The sequence below is a fragment of the Pelobates fuscus genome, chromosome 6 (assembly GCF_036172605.1).
Source record: "Pelobates fuscus isolate aPelFus1 chromosome 6, aPelFus1.pri, whole genome shotgun sequence".
Classification (NCBI taxonomy): domain Eukaryota; kingdom Metazoa; phylum Chordata; class Amphibia; order Anura; family Pelobatidae; genus Pelobates; species Pelobates fuscus.
Genome location: NC_086322.1, coordinates 204,086,860 through 204,103,810, shown reverse-complemented (window position 1 = coordinate 204,103,810; position 16,951 = coordinate 204,086,860). Strand labels below are relative to the sequence as shown.

The 16,951-nt window shown below is 37.9% G+C and overlaps 1 protein-coding gene across 3 annotated transcripts in view; it reads right to left on the bottom strand.

Moving 5' to 3' along the window:
• The window catches only part of RASSF6 (Ras association domain family member 6), a 112,431-nt gene that overhangs the window by 68,264 nt on the left and 27,216 nt on the right, over positions 1 to 16,951 (bottom strand). For all 3 annotated transcript variants that reach the window (XM_063425310.1, XM_063425309.1, XM_063425311.1), the window contains 3 exons: positions 15,874 to 15,967; positions 4,368 to 4,446; positions 3,363 to 3,511 (listed from right to left, as the gene is read on the bottom strand). In XM_063425310.1, coding sequence (XP_063281380.1) covers positions 3,363 to 3,511; positions 4,368 to 4,446; positions 15,874 to 15,938 — 293 coding nt within the window. In that variant the 5' untranslated portion in view covers positions 15,939 to 15,967. The remainder of the gene's footprint in view (positions 1 to 3,362; positions 3,512 to 4,367; positions 4,447 to 15,873; positions 15,968 to 16,951) is intronic.

Genomic DNA, 16,951 nt, shown 5'->3' with positions numbered 1-16,951 from the left:
GGGGGTACTGTTTTACACGTGAGCATCGCTGAATACAAATATGTGTATTTTATTGCAGTAAAAGCAAACAGTATTATGACATTCACAGTTAGAATGTCACATAGAACTAAGAAAATTTAAAAAAAATCTTATTTTCTCTCATTTTTTTATATTGTATTCATATTAAGTTATGTTCCATACCTAAATATTTGATGTTAAATGAAAGCCCTATTTCCCCTGAATAAAATGATATATAATAAGTGTGGGTGCATTTAATATGAAAAAGGTGAATTACGGTTGGACAGACATATAGCGCAAATGCCAGGTTTTGTTTATTTTTTTTTGGATCACAACTTGTACATTTGGCTGCGGTCTTAAGGGGTTAAGAAGAGGAAAATTTGGGGATCTCTTTATACCAAGCCAAGGTCAGGTAGAACAAGAAAGATTTTAGCGACAACTGCCAGAATAATTGACATGCCTGACTGCTTCTGGCACACTGTAATTTCGAGTGACGAGACCACAATAGAGTTTTATGGTCAGAACCATAACCTGTAAGCATTTTGCCAAGACGAATGGACAGCTATACCACCTGCAATTAGGGGCCTCATAAACAACTATTACAAAAGACTGCACAATGTCATTGATGCTAAAGGGGGAAATACACAGTATTAAGAACTAAGGATATGCAGACTTTTGAACAAGGGTCATTTAAATGTTTTCTTTCTTGCCATGTTTTGTTTTAGGATTGTGCCATTCTGTTGTAACCTACAGTTGAATATAATTCCGAAAATAATTAAAAGAAATGTGTTTTGCCTGCCCACTCATGTGTGTAAAAATGATACTTATATTACCAAATCTCCAAGGATATGCACACTTTTGAGCGCAACTGTATAAATGAAAGACACATAATGGAACTCTTGTGTGAAACACTGTGTCATACGTACCAAAGAAGAAATAGGTGACTAATCTCAAATATCTTACATGCATATCATGTACATCTCTTCTACTCCTTCTTACTTGAAGATTCTTAGAGAAAGCAGTGACTTGCTTGCTATTTTAGTTATGGACATCTTTATGGTTGGGACCAGTTGACTAAGTTAGGCAATGTTTTTTTAGTAATGGCACAAGAGATCTAGGCTTGCTCAAGACATTCTAATTGGCTATGTATTTTCTTCATGAGTGTCCACAAGACTTAATAAAAACAACAAAAATTATGGACAATTAACAAGATAATTCCACATTTTAGGCTGAAATAGCTAATCTGGAAAAATTAGCTCCAGTGCACAACCTGTCACTGGCACAGCCTATCACAGAAACCAATAATATAGAATTGTAAATTCTGCTTCCTCAATGAGATTGAGGAAGGGGCAGTCACTTGTGTTATTAAGAAACAAGTATTTGGTAAATAGTTTGATAAAGAACTGAAGGGCAGCACTTAGACTCTTGACAACGTAACCATTAGTCAAGATGTATTGGATATGTTGCTTATAGGGACACTGTATGCACTGTAAACATTTAATCCAAGTGGATTAGCTATAGTGCCTGGAATTACCTGACTGTCACTTTTTTCAACGTTAAGTCATTTGTGAGCAGTTTAACATTAAATGAGGGTTCCAGCTACCCAAGGTCCAGCCCTTACTGGAGGTATGGATAAGGCAGAGATTACACACTTCATTCTAGCCATACCAATTGACATCAGCAATGGGTACTGTGATCAGCTGAAAGTGGTCAGATGACATTTTCAGCCAGTCACAGCTACCTATTGTTGCTCAGGCTAATGCTTCCTCTTCAGCACAGAGTGAATGGCCTGCTGGCTACTCTCATATAGCATTAAATGATTAAAAATGGTTTAACACTGAATGGACGGAAGACTTCAGGAAACTGCCGACACTGTAGTTAATTCAATCAGTTGAAGGAGTGACCATGTCCCTTTAAAGTGCCCTTTCAAAATACATACATACTTCTATATTCTATCTTTCTATTTACATGCTACATCTCAATAAACTGAGAAAACACCAATACATCCATGGGTTCTGATATCTAATACAGTATTCAGTAACCCCACTATTTCACACTGGATAGCAACATGGTGGGTGTTTTAATAGGCACCCTCTTTAATATCCACAAGAATTCTAGAGCAGTACTTATTATAAATTAGATCAGGCACACTCCCCCACATAATCCTTACATTGGCTAGATAAAACTAGTTTTGTTTTCTTGAAATGTTCTGGGTTATATCCCCTTTTTAATCTAGAAACATGAGTAAGAGATTCTAAAGCAGACCCCTTAATGCTTGAAAGTATGTCCCCCTACTCCATCCAATCTATTTTTTCCCACCCATTGTAAGTAGGTAGCAACCTCACAATGCCATATCTATAATTCTTAAAGGAACACTATAGGCACCCAGACCACTTCAGCTCAATGAAGTGGTCTGGGTGCCAGTTCCCTCTAGTTTTAACCCTGCAGCTGAAATATGTTTACACTGAGGGTTAATCCAGCCTCTCACTGACAGCCACTAGAGGCCGCTTCTGCGATTCTCACTGTGAAAATCAGTCAGAAGACGCTGACGTTCATAGGAAAGCATTGAGTAATTGAGAAGGCGCCGACGTCGGCACAAGGAGGAGAGTTCCCAGGAGCCAAGGCAGTCTGACACTGGAGAAAGGTAAGTGGCTGAAGGGATTTAATCCTTTCAGCCCAGCGGGAGGGGGGCCATGAGGGTGGGGGGTTGGGAGGTTTGTTTTCCTGGCACTATATTGGTCCTTTAAGTTTCACTTAGATTCATAGTAATTATGGCACTTGATTAACTTTTGGTTGTCAGTTTCTTTTCAATATCGTATTAGTAAAGATGATATATATCAAAAAGATCCTGATAGAATAACTTTGTATTTTGAATTGTCCCACATATGTCCTGCTACAAAAACCACAAACGTTGGTTGGCAGTGTGATTTACCTTTCATAGCAGTGTGCTATATACCGAGTCACACACTGATCTGCACAGTGCTCCTCTTTATTTACTGTATACATACAATATGTATATATATACAGTCAATTGTTACACTTGCTCTTTATTCTCTGTATATAGAGATGCAGAGAATCAGTTTGTCATTATTGTTTAGCTGACTTTCACAATTTTCTGCGCTTTTATTTGCAAAAATCATGAGCGTGCACATATTTTCTCAAACATGGATAGTGCTCGTTCATGTGAAAATGAGATGGGTGGATTGGTAAAAGGCGGAGGGAGGCTAAAGGAACTCCTCTAGCTGAGAGGCATGCCAAACCGAGGAAACGGACAATGTTTATTTACCTATGGAAAATAAGTAAGCACATTTAGATATAAAAGGAATTAGAATACTATTTTCTTTAAGAAAACAAATAAAAAATACCTTTTTGTCATGCTTGAACCAATGACTTCTGGTAACTGGATTGCTTCTGAGGAGAATAATTTTTCATCTTGCATTTTAAATCTGATAGGCCTTTGAACACCCCAAAAAATCTCTATCAGTCCCGAAACCACAATTTGTCCACTTTCATCCTGAAATTATTCATATCATTGCATAAATTTTATAATCAAGGACAGAAAATTGCTTAATTGTTTATGGGGGGTTTTAAGATTCAGATGTTGGAATAAATTAGAAGTGTTTCCTTCCGTAACAAGGCTTCAACACCTGGGTATTGACTGAAAATCATGAGTACACTTTTATGAAATATTAATACCACAATAGGCACATTAGGACTAAATAAAGATTCCTCAATTAACAATGAAGGGCTCAGTGCTTACCTTCTCCCTCTTATCCATCCCTAACTAAATTCATAAGATAAAATGTAATGTATTTATATATTTATAATTAAAATGTGTATATTCTTATTTACATGTGATTATTTGTAGAAATGAGAATGTTCGCTAACATTGAAAAATATAATTATAAAAAAAATCTAATGCAATGTCATACCCTGTATATCAGGGTTTATGTGTATCTGTGTGTGTGTGTGTGTGTGTTTATGTCTATCTGCATGTTATGGTGTGTGTGACTGTCTCAGGGTTTAGAAATACTTGCAGCAGAGCCCCCTCTACATTATTTCTACCTCTGCCCACAATGCTTGTAGATAAAAGTTACTGTTAATTTGGCAGGATTTGATGTTGGTGTTCGATGAACATGTTAGCACATTATGGGTCAACTGAGAAAAATCTCATTAAATATTATTAAAAAGCCATGCATGTCAGGTAATGCACTTGTGTATAGTGACATTAAATCAGGAGTTAAAAATTGCATTGATAGTGGATGACTGCTTAAAGAAAAAGAATGATGAGCCCGAAAGGAATTTAGCATTTATTTATTTCAATTTGTAAGTCAACAAAATAAAAATGAAAGGTGTCATATAGTACTTACTTGATCATATGTTATGTGTAGGTTCTCTTGGTCTTTAAAGTAACAGTTATACATTTTCAACAATGAATCAAGTTGACTCCTAAAATAAAATTAGATATATTAGATATATTTGGACTGTTTTGTTGAATATGTATATATATATTGGGAAAATTTGAAGGATATTTTTGGCACTGCTAGAGTTCAAACTGAGCAGACTAATATATTGCAGTATTTGCTAGTTCTGTTATACATAATTTGCAAGGGTAGGGGACACTTCATGCTAGCAATGTATTTTCCTCTTTCCATTGCTTCATTGAAGTTATTGAACACCTGTTTTGAAGGTTTCTTGACATTATATTATATTTCCCTAATGTTTGTACAGCTTGTGCAGGTTGATTTTTGTATGTGTATGGGGGAGGGGGTGACAGGAGAACAGAATATAACACTGGTTGATTTGGCCGAACTAAGCAGCAAATCATCTCTTTGAACCCGACAAGCTAGGTAGTTAAATGCAGACAATAAGCCAATATAAATTACAATTAAGATTGTATTTTACATTAAAAATTATATAATTGAGTTACTGTAAGTATTAGAAATTGTAAATTCACTTAACATTGATTTGTAATTAGTAGACTTGTAATTAGTAGGCTGCATGGTGCTATCTTCCTGAAACCGCTAGTTTTTATGTTGTTTAATATAACCTCGTTAATAAAATAACAATTTTGAGAAACACTTGGACAAACCAAAAAGAATACGAAAATGACCCAATCCGTGTACTGCAACATATATACAGAAATTTTATTTTGTAGAGATTTTTCAGTACTCCTATCCATCAACTATCTCTTATTCCACCAGTCATCTCCTCTTTTTTTTTTTGGCACCCATTTAGGAAAACCCGAATACCAAATGTTCGGCAATTGTTCTAGTTGTTTGCTTGGGTATATGGCACATCGAAGATACAGAATTTGAAGTATAGCTGATTGGCCCAAATTTACTTGAATCTTAATATAGCCAAAACTCAAAAATGTTCAAGTTACAAATTAGTAGTAGCTAAGCTGTAAAAATAAAATATTGCTTACTATGTTGGACCACATATTTTTTACTCAGTTATGCATGTGCCTACTCTGCTGAAATATAAAGCGTGCTGGGCAGCGAGGGAGCTCTTTTCTTCATGCTCTGGTAGCAAATCTCCCTTGGGCCCACTGCAGTAATGCCAGGAACTAAGACATCACTACAGCTCCTGCATTACTAAAGGTCATACTTGGGAGCAATGCAGGAAGAGCCCCACTAGACCTCAGGGATGTGCAGGAGAAATATAGGGGCCCAGTCACCCTCCCTGCCTTTGCAGGGGTTCCCCACACTTATTGAGAAAGTGTGCAAAGCACTGACTCCATTGTGCTGGTAGTGAATCCAGCATGTAAGTGTTACCACAGGGTATTGCTATACTTTGGGATCTGTCCCCAAGCAGGGCCATCACTCCACACTCACACACAGCCAAAACCCACATACACACAATCACACTCTGCCAACTACACACATACTTATTACACGCAGCCAATCAACACAATCACACTCATCCATGCCCAGCACAATTGCACTTAGCCACCACACACATCTCACTCAGGTGTATTGCATAGTGGGGAGCAAGGAGAGGAGATGAGGTGGGCTCAGTAGTTAAGTCCCTGGATTTGATGTTAAATGCTACTAGAAAAACACTAACAACTGTACTGCATGTCTCCATAACGCATCAAATTCACATAATATGTGTAGAAAAAAAAAAGTATCATACTTTAAATAAATATACAGGTTTCACAACTGTATTGTATAATAGAACTAAAAGTAATAAAACCATGTTTTCAGATCCACCCAAATTTACAAAAACAGTCATTTGATCCCACTGGAGGTGAGGTGACCGCAGGCTGATTTACACCAACTGTTGACATTCGTTTTTAGAGCAGTGACGGTAAAAAAAAAATGCACTGATATTCAGTGATATAGACAGTTTAGATTGTCTATTGTTAAGACCTGCAGTGGTTATGGTACTGCAGCCTTCTATTCCTTTCTCAACAGCTGAGCATAAGTGATTATAGCTGCAGCAGGGAGTAGAGGAATAGTAGAGATGAATACAGCTTCCAAGACGATTCTTCCCAGCAAATAGAATATCCCCCAAACATGAGCCTAGACTTCATGAAGGGTGTAACAGGAATGATCTTTATTGAAAACAAGCCGGCTTTTATGAGAAATCCTCCTGCAAGAGGACCTCCCATAGCAAACAAATACATTAACCAATCATTATACAGTATTTCACTAATACACGCCTTCCCTCTGCCTGGGAGATATTGAGATAAGTTAATGAATAAATCAATTATCTCCAGGCAAAGGGCACACAATTTCCCCAAAAGTTAGAACACCCCTTTCCCCACAAGGTATCCCCACAAAATACATATCCCCTGATAGCCCCGATCTGGGGGACAAACATATCCAAATTTCACCCAGATCGGTTCAGGGGTTCTTGAAAAGTGTGGAAGTCATGTTTTACGGACCACACACGAGGCTCCTGCCCAAAACAGTTCCACGAATTCAGGGTGTGCGGTTGGTCAATGAGGAAAAAGGTGAAAAGTGAGCAAAATACTGAAAAGATCCTCCTGGCTCATAGCAGCGATTGTTCCCCTTGTCTGCATGAACATAACTACCGAATGCCGCTCTTCTGGCTGTTCGGTAAGTGGGAGAAGCTGGTGTTCGGTAGTTTCAGCGGTGGTTCGTGAGGTCGAGTGTCCGATTTTAGTTGACACCCCTCGTGCGAACAAGACTGCCGCCGTTTTCTTTTCAACGTAGCGTTCGGCTATACGAACAGCGGCCACCCAGGGAACACTTAATCGACGATGCTTTTGAACTTAACAAGCCAGGAGGGTGGTCGGTGTTCGGTAGTTTCAAACTGCTGAACTAATAACCCATATTTATACAGCAAATTGAGAAAACAAATGAATACAGAAGAAAATGTCGAAATAAAGTCCATTTACTTCACATCTATGTTGTTTAATGATTACATACAAAAAGTCACTATCTCTAGGTTACAGCAACTAATGGTAACCACAGAAGTAACATGCGTTATTGTGAAACATTGGTGATCACCATACAAAAAAAAGGTTAGGTTATTTTTTTTATTTTTTTTAAAAGTGCTTTATATTTTTTATCAAAATGTTCTTTAAATTTACTTTAACAAAGTCAAGTATATAAAAGGGTCATGTGTAACTTACAGTAAAACAAACAAAAAGGTCATAAGTGTTCATCGCATTTTAAACAGTGCATGGTACATTAGGGATACAAAATATAATTTCCATTTGCTTGATTCACTGGTCTTAGGAAGATGGAAAATCTCCCTCTTTGTATGCATTTTGTTTTTGACAAGTGATAATGTAGCAAAGGGTTTTTCCATTAAATAATTGTAGTAATCTATTTCAAGTTTCCATGCCATGAACAAAAGTTGGGATTGAAACAGAAAATTGTAGAAAAATCTTGATTCAACACGTTTACTATGCAAAGGAAAATATCATGACCACCATACTTACTCGAGGCAAAATTCCAGAGTAAGTGGTATGAATGTCAGTGTCTGCATACTCTCTGCTAAATTCTTTTAAACAATTGTCATAATGAAACCCAGAAAACATTTAAGAAAGAATGTGATTATCAAGTGAAGATCTTGATATTCAGTTAGCAGTGAAGGCTAGGACAAACCAACAAAATGATTCAGGTTATTAAAATTAAGATAATCCAGTGATTGAAGGGCTATTTCAAATGCCATGACCACTTCAGTGATTAGAAGTGGTCGTGGTGGTAGGAGTATACATGTGCAGTGTTTTCTGTTTGAAGCATTGTACATACAGAGCACTCACATGTCCTATGAGCCACCAAATTAGTCCACTCCCAGGATTCTCTAGGAGAGGTTTACATACCTGCAGTCCAGCGCTGGGCAAAGCTCCTGTGTTGACTTCCACTTCCCCTCTGGCATCACAGGGGCCTCGCGCAGTTGGACTGCGAGAGGCCCCAGTGATGTCAGAGGGGAAGTGAAAGTAAGCACAGGGGCTTCGCCCAGCGCTGGACTCCAGGTATGTAAACTTCTTTTTTTTTTTTTTCAGCTTTTACTCCAATCAAGAAGGGAGCCTTCTCCATATTGCACAGGAAATCTCCTCCCCTTTAAAAGGATTGTAGTAACCCATTTCAGCATCATATACCTGATTCCCAGCAATATTAAATTAGCCTTTCAACCTTCCAAGGTCAATAAAATAGGTACTATTAAATTGGATAATCAGACTCCATGATGTACCCGTAAACTAGCGACTAGCTAAATGTACCTTTCTGGATTGAAGAATATTATCACTAATCAAAAAAGGCCAAATCCTTCAAGACAAAACAAGCCATACTTTGCAGAAATTATAATTTTCTCAACAAATTGTGATTGTTATTGCAGCTGTATACTCAACTGATTTGCATCAAAAATAAACTTCAGAGATAAATCAATGGTTAATCTCTAGCTACATTATCTCAAGAGTTGTAAGTCTAATTACTGGGAAGTATAGCACAACCTTTCACCTTTCTGCCCTGAGATGTATTGACTCTGATTCTGGGTAAAGTTGTAAATGTGCACATAATGGATGTTCTGTTCATTGCTCCACTTTTAGAATATTTCCCCAAATGCTATTTTTTTTGTATGTTACCCCTGAAGTATTCCTTTTCAATCTCTTTATATTGTATAGCAAACAATGTACAATTGCTTCCCTGGCTTTGGCCCTAAAGCTGCCTGTGCTAATGGGAAGTTCTGAAGATGGGCTGATCTCAGTGCAGGTCTGCACCTCTGACTGGGTGCCGGTCTCTGCTAATGCTCTCTATTGGTGAGAGGCCAGAAGGAAGCATTCACAAGGAGCTGCACCCACCAAAAGGTACAAATCTGCCTGACAGCTCACCGGACCACCAGGGAGCCATAATGGACTATCAAGGGATTGGATCATTACCCCATCCCTGCACAATAAAAAAGAAAACCAAAAATCCACTACAGTATGCGGGAATGCTGAACACAGACACATAATCTCCCTATACACAGCCACCCACCAAACTCAACCCCCTAACTGAACCTGCCAACTCAGTCTACACAACCAATCATGTCCCAAACTCACCTTCATACTCAGTGACACCTCCACACAGACTTTATCACAGTAACTCTCAGAAACACACATTCACCCTCCCACAGACAAAGACCTTCATACATTCAGCAGCCTTTATAAACACAGTCTCCACTCACTCAAACAACACAGCCTTGCTATAGACACAACATAAACATCAAGACCAAAAGCAGCACCCCATGCATGCAACACACTGCAATACACTGGAAGCAGCTCTCCCACACATATACACTCCAAAACAAAGAAACTAACATGCCTACAGACACAAAGATTCACAGACACCAAAATAGACACAGATATACATTTCAGACACTGTCCCAGATACAAACACACATATATACTCTCACAGACACAATTATAATCAATGCCAGACATACACTTTCAGGCACATATTTAGATACACAATGCCTGACAAACTCAGTCAGAAATACACAGTCAGATAAACCCTGTCAATCACACACTGTGACAGTCAATGTGTGTGTCTGTATGTCACTGTGTGTTTGTGTGTGCATGTATTTATGTGAGTGTGTGTCCAAAGAGACATTGCTGCAATGTGAGGTCAATATGGTATGTGCAACATGTACAATATATATAGGGTGATATAGATAGATATATTAAAATATAATATAAATATATATACTCTCGGAGAGACTTCAACTTCCAGATCTTTACCAGTGCCATATCAACAAGATCCACAAGGTTTAAACTATTCAGTCCTTGGTTGAAAACTGGTCAATATATTGACTTAAAAAAAGAAGCACTATTTAAAATGGTATCCATTGCTAAGGGTACCTGCAGAAATGCAGGGTGAAGTCTGAAAAAACAATGCCTGTCTGAGCTCATTTAAATGTGAAGTTAAAGGGAAACTCCAGTGCCAGGAAAACGATCCGTTTTCCTGGCACTGGAGGGTCCCTCTCCCTCCCACCCCCCAATCCCCGGTTACTGAAGGGGTAAAAACCCCTTCAGTGACTTACCAGAGGCAGCGACATGTCCCATGTCGCTGCTTCCTCTTCCCCCGCCGCTCCTCCTTCTGCTTACGTCGGCCGGTGGGCGAGACTGATCCCGCCCGCCGGCCGAGGAGACCTAATGCGCATGCGCGGCAATGCCGCTCATGCGCATTAGCACACCCCATAGGAAAGCATTGAAAATTAATTTCAATGCTTCCCTATGGGGAATAGAGCGACGCTGGAGGTCCTCACACAGCGTGAGGACGTCCAGCGACGCTCTAGCACAGAAAACCTGTGCGAAAGAGCAGGAAGTTCCCTCTAGTGGCTGTCTAATAGACAGCCACTAGGGGAGGACTTAACCCTGCAAGGTAATTATTGCAGTTTTAAAAAAACTGCAATAATTACACTTGCAGGGTTAAGGGTAGTGGGAGTTGGCACCCAGACCACTCCAATGGGCAGAAGTGGTCTGGGTGCCTGGAGTGTCCCTTTAATAACTCTGGGATAGTTGTGATTTTCTTGATTTTCAAAGTCCAACTTGAGATATGCAGATTATACTCAACAATATTATATACGATAAGTAATGTGCTATATTTGCATATTAAGACAAAAAAAAAATGGAACATTGCTTTCCAGGGCACCCAATATACTCTGATTCTGGTGGTGTTATTGGCAAACTGCTTGGTAGTGAGGAGATTAAAGGAACACTATAGTCACCAGAACAACTACAGCTTATTGATTTTTTTCTAATGAGTAGAATAGCTTCCTCCAGGCTTTTTGCTGTAAACACTGTCTTTTCAGAGAAAAGGCAGTGTTTACATTAAAGCCTAGTGATAACTTCACTGGCCACTCATCAGATAGCTGTTAGAGATTCTTCCTTGGTCATGGCTGCTTAAAATGCATCCAAACATTCAGTATCTCCTCCCTCTGCATGCAGACACTGAACTTTCCTGGTAGAGAGTCATTGATTCCATTAATCTCTATGAGGAGATGCTGATTGGCCAGATGCTGAGTTTGAATTCTGTTGGCTCTGCCCCTGATCTGCCTCCTTGTCAGTCTTAGCCAATCCTATGGAGAAGCATTATGATTGGATCAGGCCATCACTTCTGATGATGTCAGAAGACAGCTTGTTTTTCTGAGGCAAACAGCATGCAGATCTACAGCTTCAGGCTTGAATACAGTAAGGTTTTGCTATATTTATGGAGGCATGAGGGGCCCAGGGGGGCTAGATGGTGGTTTTAACACTATAGGGTCAGGAATACATGTTTGTGTTCCTGACCTTATAGTGATCCTTTAATATAAAAATAAATTGATTAAACTTTTCTTTGCGTAAACTAAAAAACAAAAAAATAACCTAGCAAATTATTGTGTGAAATAAAGCGTAATAGTAAAATATCAGAAAAGTAAGCAAGGAAAGAAATTGGTTGTCCGTGAATGCTGGAATGCTGAGTACCTCCAGAGCTCAGTGGTTGAAGTTGTTAACCCCTTAAGACAGCAGGACGCACTATGCCGTCCTTATTTGGGCGGCTCTAAACGCCGCAGGACGGCATAGTACGTCCTGGGCGGTCTTACCCCCCACGTGGCTGGCGGCACATGGCCGCTGCAGATCGCGTCGGGGGGCATGCCTGGCCCCCCAGGCAGCCCCCCTGTGCCTGGGGACCGCGGTCTGCGGCTTCCGATCGCAGTGACAGGCTGTCACTGCGATCGGTATTTACCATGTGTCAGCCGATTTTAAAATCGGCTGACACACGGAGCCGGCCGAATTCTCTGCAGCAGATCGCGGTCGGGGGACATGTCTGGCCCCCCAGGCAGTCCCCTTGCGGTCAGTGACCGCAATCTGCAGAGTATGATCGCAGGGAGAGGCTGTCTCTGCGATCTGAATGCAGAGACAGCCTCTCCCTGCGATCTGATCGCGGTGACAGCCTGTCACTGCGATCAGAGTTACTATTTGTCAGCCTATTGGCTGACCCATAGTAACTGCAGGCAGGATCCCCCTGCAGATCACGGTGTGGGGCATGCCTGGCCACCCAGGCACCTCCCCTGTGGTCAATTACCGTGATCTGCAGGAGGTGATCACAGTGACAGCCTGTCACTGTGATCACTGATCCTGTGTGTGAGCCAGTGATGTAAAATCACTGGCTGACACTGTCTCTGCACCTCTCCTCCCCTATTAACCCCTGTTAAAAATAAATTAAAGTTTAAAATAAAATAAACACTCACATATACATATACACATATATACACATATACACATACATATATGACACACATTTACACATACACTAAGTGTATTTTAATATATATATATATATATATATATTAATATCAAAATACACGTAGAAGGATGTTGATTAAATATATACATAATTATAATTATATATATATATATATTTTATAATAAAAAAATATGTAAATACGTTAAAAAATAAATAAAAAAAAATTAAAAATATATATGTGTGTAATTTCGTTCTAACTGTATTTTGATAATATATATATATTGATATCAAAATACATGTAGAACAAAATAATATATATATATATACCTAAGTATATACGTATACATCACTATATGTATACCTATATATAAATAAAAATTATTGTAAAAAAATTATATACATATATATATCCACACACGTGTGTGTATATAATAATTTTACATATATATTTATGTAATAATTTTACATAATTAGGTCCTTTTATTAATTACAATTTGCGGGACCTGCCTAACAACCCAGGCCGAAAGTATAGGGAATTTAATTTGCTAGCGCTATATTTAACCCTATAACTTTCCAAGACACTATAAAACCTGTACATGGGGGGTACTGTTTTACTCGGGAGACATTGCTGAACACAAATATTTGTGTTTCAAAACCGTAAAATGTATTATAACAATGATATCGTCAGGGAAAGTGAAATTATTTCCTTTTTTGCACACAAACGGCACTTACACGGACGATATTTTTGCTGTAATACTTTTTACTGTTTTGAAACACAAATATTTTGTGTTCAGCAAAGTCTCCTGAGTATAACAGTACCCCTCATGTACAGGTTTTAGGGTGTTTTCAAAAGTTACAGAGTCAAATATAAGGCTTGCGTTTCAGTTTTTTCACAATGAAATTCGCCAGATTGGTTACGTTGGCTTTGAGACCGTATAGTAGCCCAGAAATAAGAATTACCTCCATAATGGCATACCATTTTCAAAAGTAGACAACCCAAGGTATTGCAAATGGGGTATGTTCAGTCTTTTTTAGTAGTCACTTAGTCAATACACTGGACAAAATTGACTTTCAAATTAGTTTTTTGCATTTTTCACACACAAAAAAATATTAACGTTAACTTTGGCTAGTGTTTGTGACCAAGTGGCTACTAAAAAAGACTGGACATACCCCATTTGCAATACCTTGGGTTGTCTACTTTTGCAAATGGTATGCCATCATGGGGGTAATTCTCATTCCTGGGCTACCATACAGTCTCAAAGGCAACGTAACCAAACTGGCAAATTTCAATGTGAAAAAACTGAAAAGTGTAACATGCTTTATTTGACCCTGTAACTTCCCAAAACACCATAAAACCTGTACATAGGGGGTACTGTTTTACACGTGAGACATCGCTGAATACAAATATGTGTATTTTATTGCAGTAAAAGCAAACAGTATTATGACATTCACAGTTAGAATGTCACATAGAACTAAGAAAATTTAAAAAAAATCTTATTTTCTCTCATTTTTTTATATTGTATTCATATTAAGTTATGTTCCATACCTAAATATTTGATGTTAAATGAAAGCCCTGTTTCCCCTGAATAAAATTATATATAATAAGTGTGGGTGCATTTAATATGAAAGAGGTAAATTATTGTCGAACAGACATATAGTCAAAATCTGTGGTTTGTTTACATTTTTTTTGGTTCACAACTTGTACATTTGTCTGCGGTCTTAAGGGGTTAATGATAAAAGCAGCACTGTCATGATTTATTTTCTGTTTTACTTTCGTTATGTATCCTATATCTTAGTGATTATACTAGTTCCCCCTTGCCTTTATTTATACTTAGTATGGTTTGCTTCCATGCACCGGCTTCAAGTGTTTGGGTGCAGCCATTTTGTTCTCCCATCTCTCCATGATATGTGTAGTTTGCCCTTCTGTTGGATTATTTTGACTGGCTGGGTGAATTATCTAAGGAACTGAAATAGAACTTTGCTTAATCTCCCCTCCTCTTGACAAGCGTTACAAACGATAAAGTGCCTATAAGAAAAGATAATCCCTATTTTCTCATGTATAACTAAAAAACTAATAAATGAATAAAACCAAAGGGAAAAGAGGAACAACAATAATTAAACAAAACCTGCCCACCTAGATGCCTCCTTGAGCCACACCTTAACCATAACAGGTTAGGACTCCCGCAGGAACCAACCTCAGGAATACTTCTCCTTACTACCTACAAACTTCTAATCCTTCCTTTCTACTTTAGTTTCTTCTTCCTCTATTCTGTCTGTAAAAATTTCCAATTGTTTGTTCTCTTAGCAACTCAGACCAAATCAAATTCTCTGAGACCAACCTTATGTTAAATCTACACACAACAATAGAAGTTCATATTTATGCAATTATAAGATGACAATGTATATGCAATTGTTGAACACCAATTCCTATTACTGTACATATGCAAGCTGCTGACGGGGCTTGTCCGTCAAAATGCTGCATTCTTCTGCATATGTGTCACAGTTGCTTTGCGACTTATTGTCATCACCATAATAATAAAAGAAATAAAGAAAAAACAAACAAACCACAAAGTGACAGTGCAGATTTAACCCCTTAAGGACACATGACATGTCATGATTCCCTTTTATTCCAGAAGTTTGGTCCTTAAGGGGTTAAAATAAACAAAATGAAATCAACAAAAAATATATCAGTAGCTAATCGTTATAACAAAACAAAAATCAAACCAACAACTGCTCTCTAGAACAGGAGAGGAGTTTAGTCATTGAATCGAAGACAAATCACACAGAGATTTGAAGACAGTTTCCACAAACTAACCAAATAAAAACACAATCTGCATCTCAGCTATATTTCCTGCTAGTTTAGCATAAAATTATCAGTTTGCCACAATTCCCTCTTTGATGAATAATCCCAATATATTTAAGTGTTTTTCAGCTTCCCAAACAGATGTTCCAAAAGTTGTAATATGTTTGTATTTTCTAAGTGGGGATACTAATGTAGATGAAGAAACTCTTCAGCATGATTTGCATTTGCAAATAGTCAACAGGTGCTCATGCAAATAAAATCAATGGTAATGTTTTGCAATGGAAATTCAAACTGTAATATTCATGGAGAATTTGAAAATATTTTTACAACTATCATTTTTAAATCAAACTGATTTACATTGTTTAAATAATGAGGTAAAAATCTTACCGTGTGATGCTCATTTGATCATTGATGCTTGTGACAGTAAAGTGGAGGGGGGAATTTTCTGCCATGTCTATATCAGTCTGTCTCAACTATAACTCTGTGAAGAGGATTATCACACATTAATTTACTTCCATTTAAAAGTAAAATTCAAAGCAAATCATAAAAGGGCACTATACTTCCCAAATCAAAATCGAATAAAACAAAATCAATATTTAGTAGATATAATTCAGTGGAAACATGCATGCATTTAAATTTGCATTTTCATAGCTTGAAAAAGACGCAGATCTCTTGTCTGCAGCTTTTGCAGACTCTACACTTTTTCCCAAGCACAGACTTTATGTGGCTGTCCAATCCCTGACATCTCAATGCTCACTGAAAAGTATTGAAAGTCAGGTGGCTCTGGACAATTGATTGACTCCTGAGTTTAGCTCCACCTAGCTAAGCAATTAGGAAGTATTGACAATCATGGTGTGTAACAAGGTTAATTAATAAATTCTATATGAACTTTTAACTCAATGCATGTTTGTGCATATTCATATTAATTCATTCTGAACTGTTACTTGTGTATATATTTTTTTACATGTGGACACTTTTATGCCATGTATGAAGAATATTTAATATTGATACAGAGATAAATATTAACACTTATCACTGAGTGCACAAGAAGTGTTTTTTTTTTATTACCATAGGAATATTTTACAAGATCCAGCACACTCACTTATCCACTAAACAGCAACTTCAATGCTGACAGATTTTATTAGTTTTTAAAAAAAAAAAAAAATACCTAATCTAGGCAAAAAATAATGGGGGTTTAGTAATATTATATGATCATCATCACCCCATTTATTTCATATATATATATTTGGGCATCTAGCCAACTCCTTGGTTTTGTACCCCTTGCTGTCACAGGTGCCTCATTTCAGGGCCCTATTTAGCCTTAATACCTATGTATTTGCCTAAAGACCACTCATCCTCTATGAATACATCAATGCCGTACCCTATAAGATCCAGGGCATCGCCTTATAACTCTGCATATCAATAACCTTTTAGAATGATGACTAATTACTTCACTACATTGAAT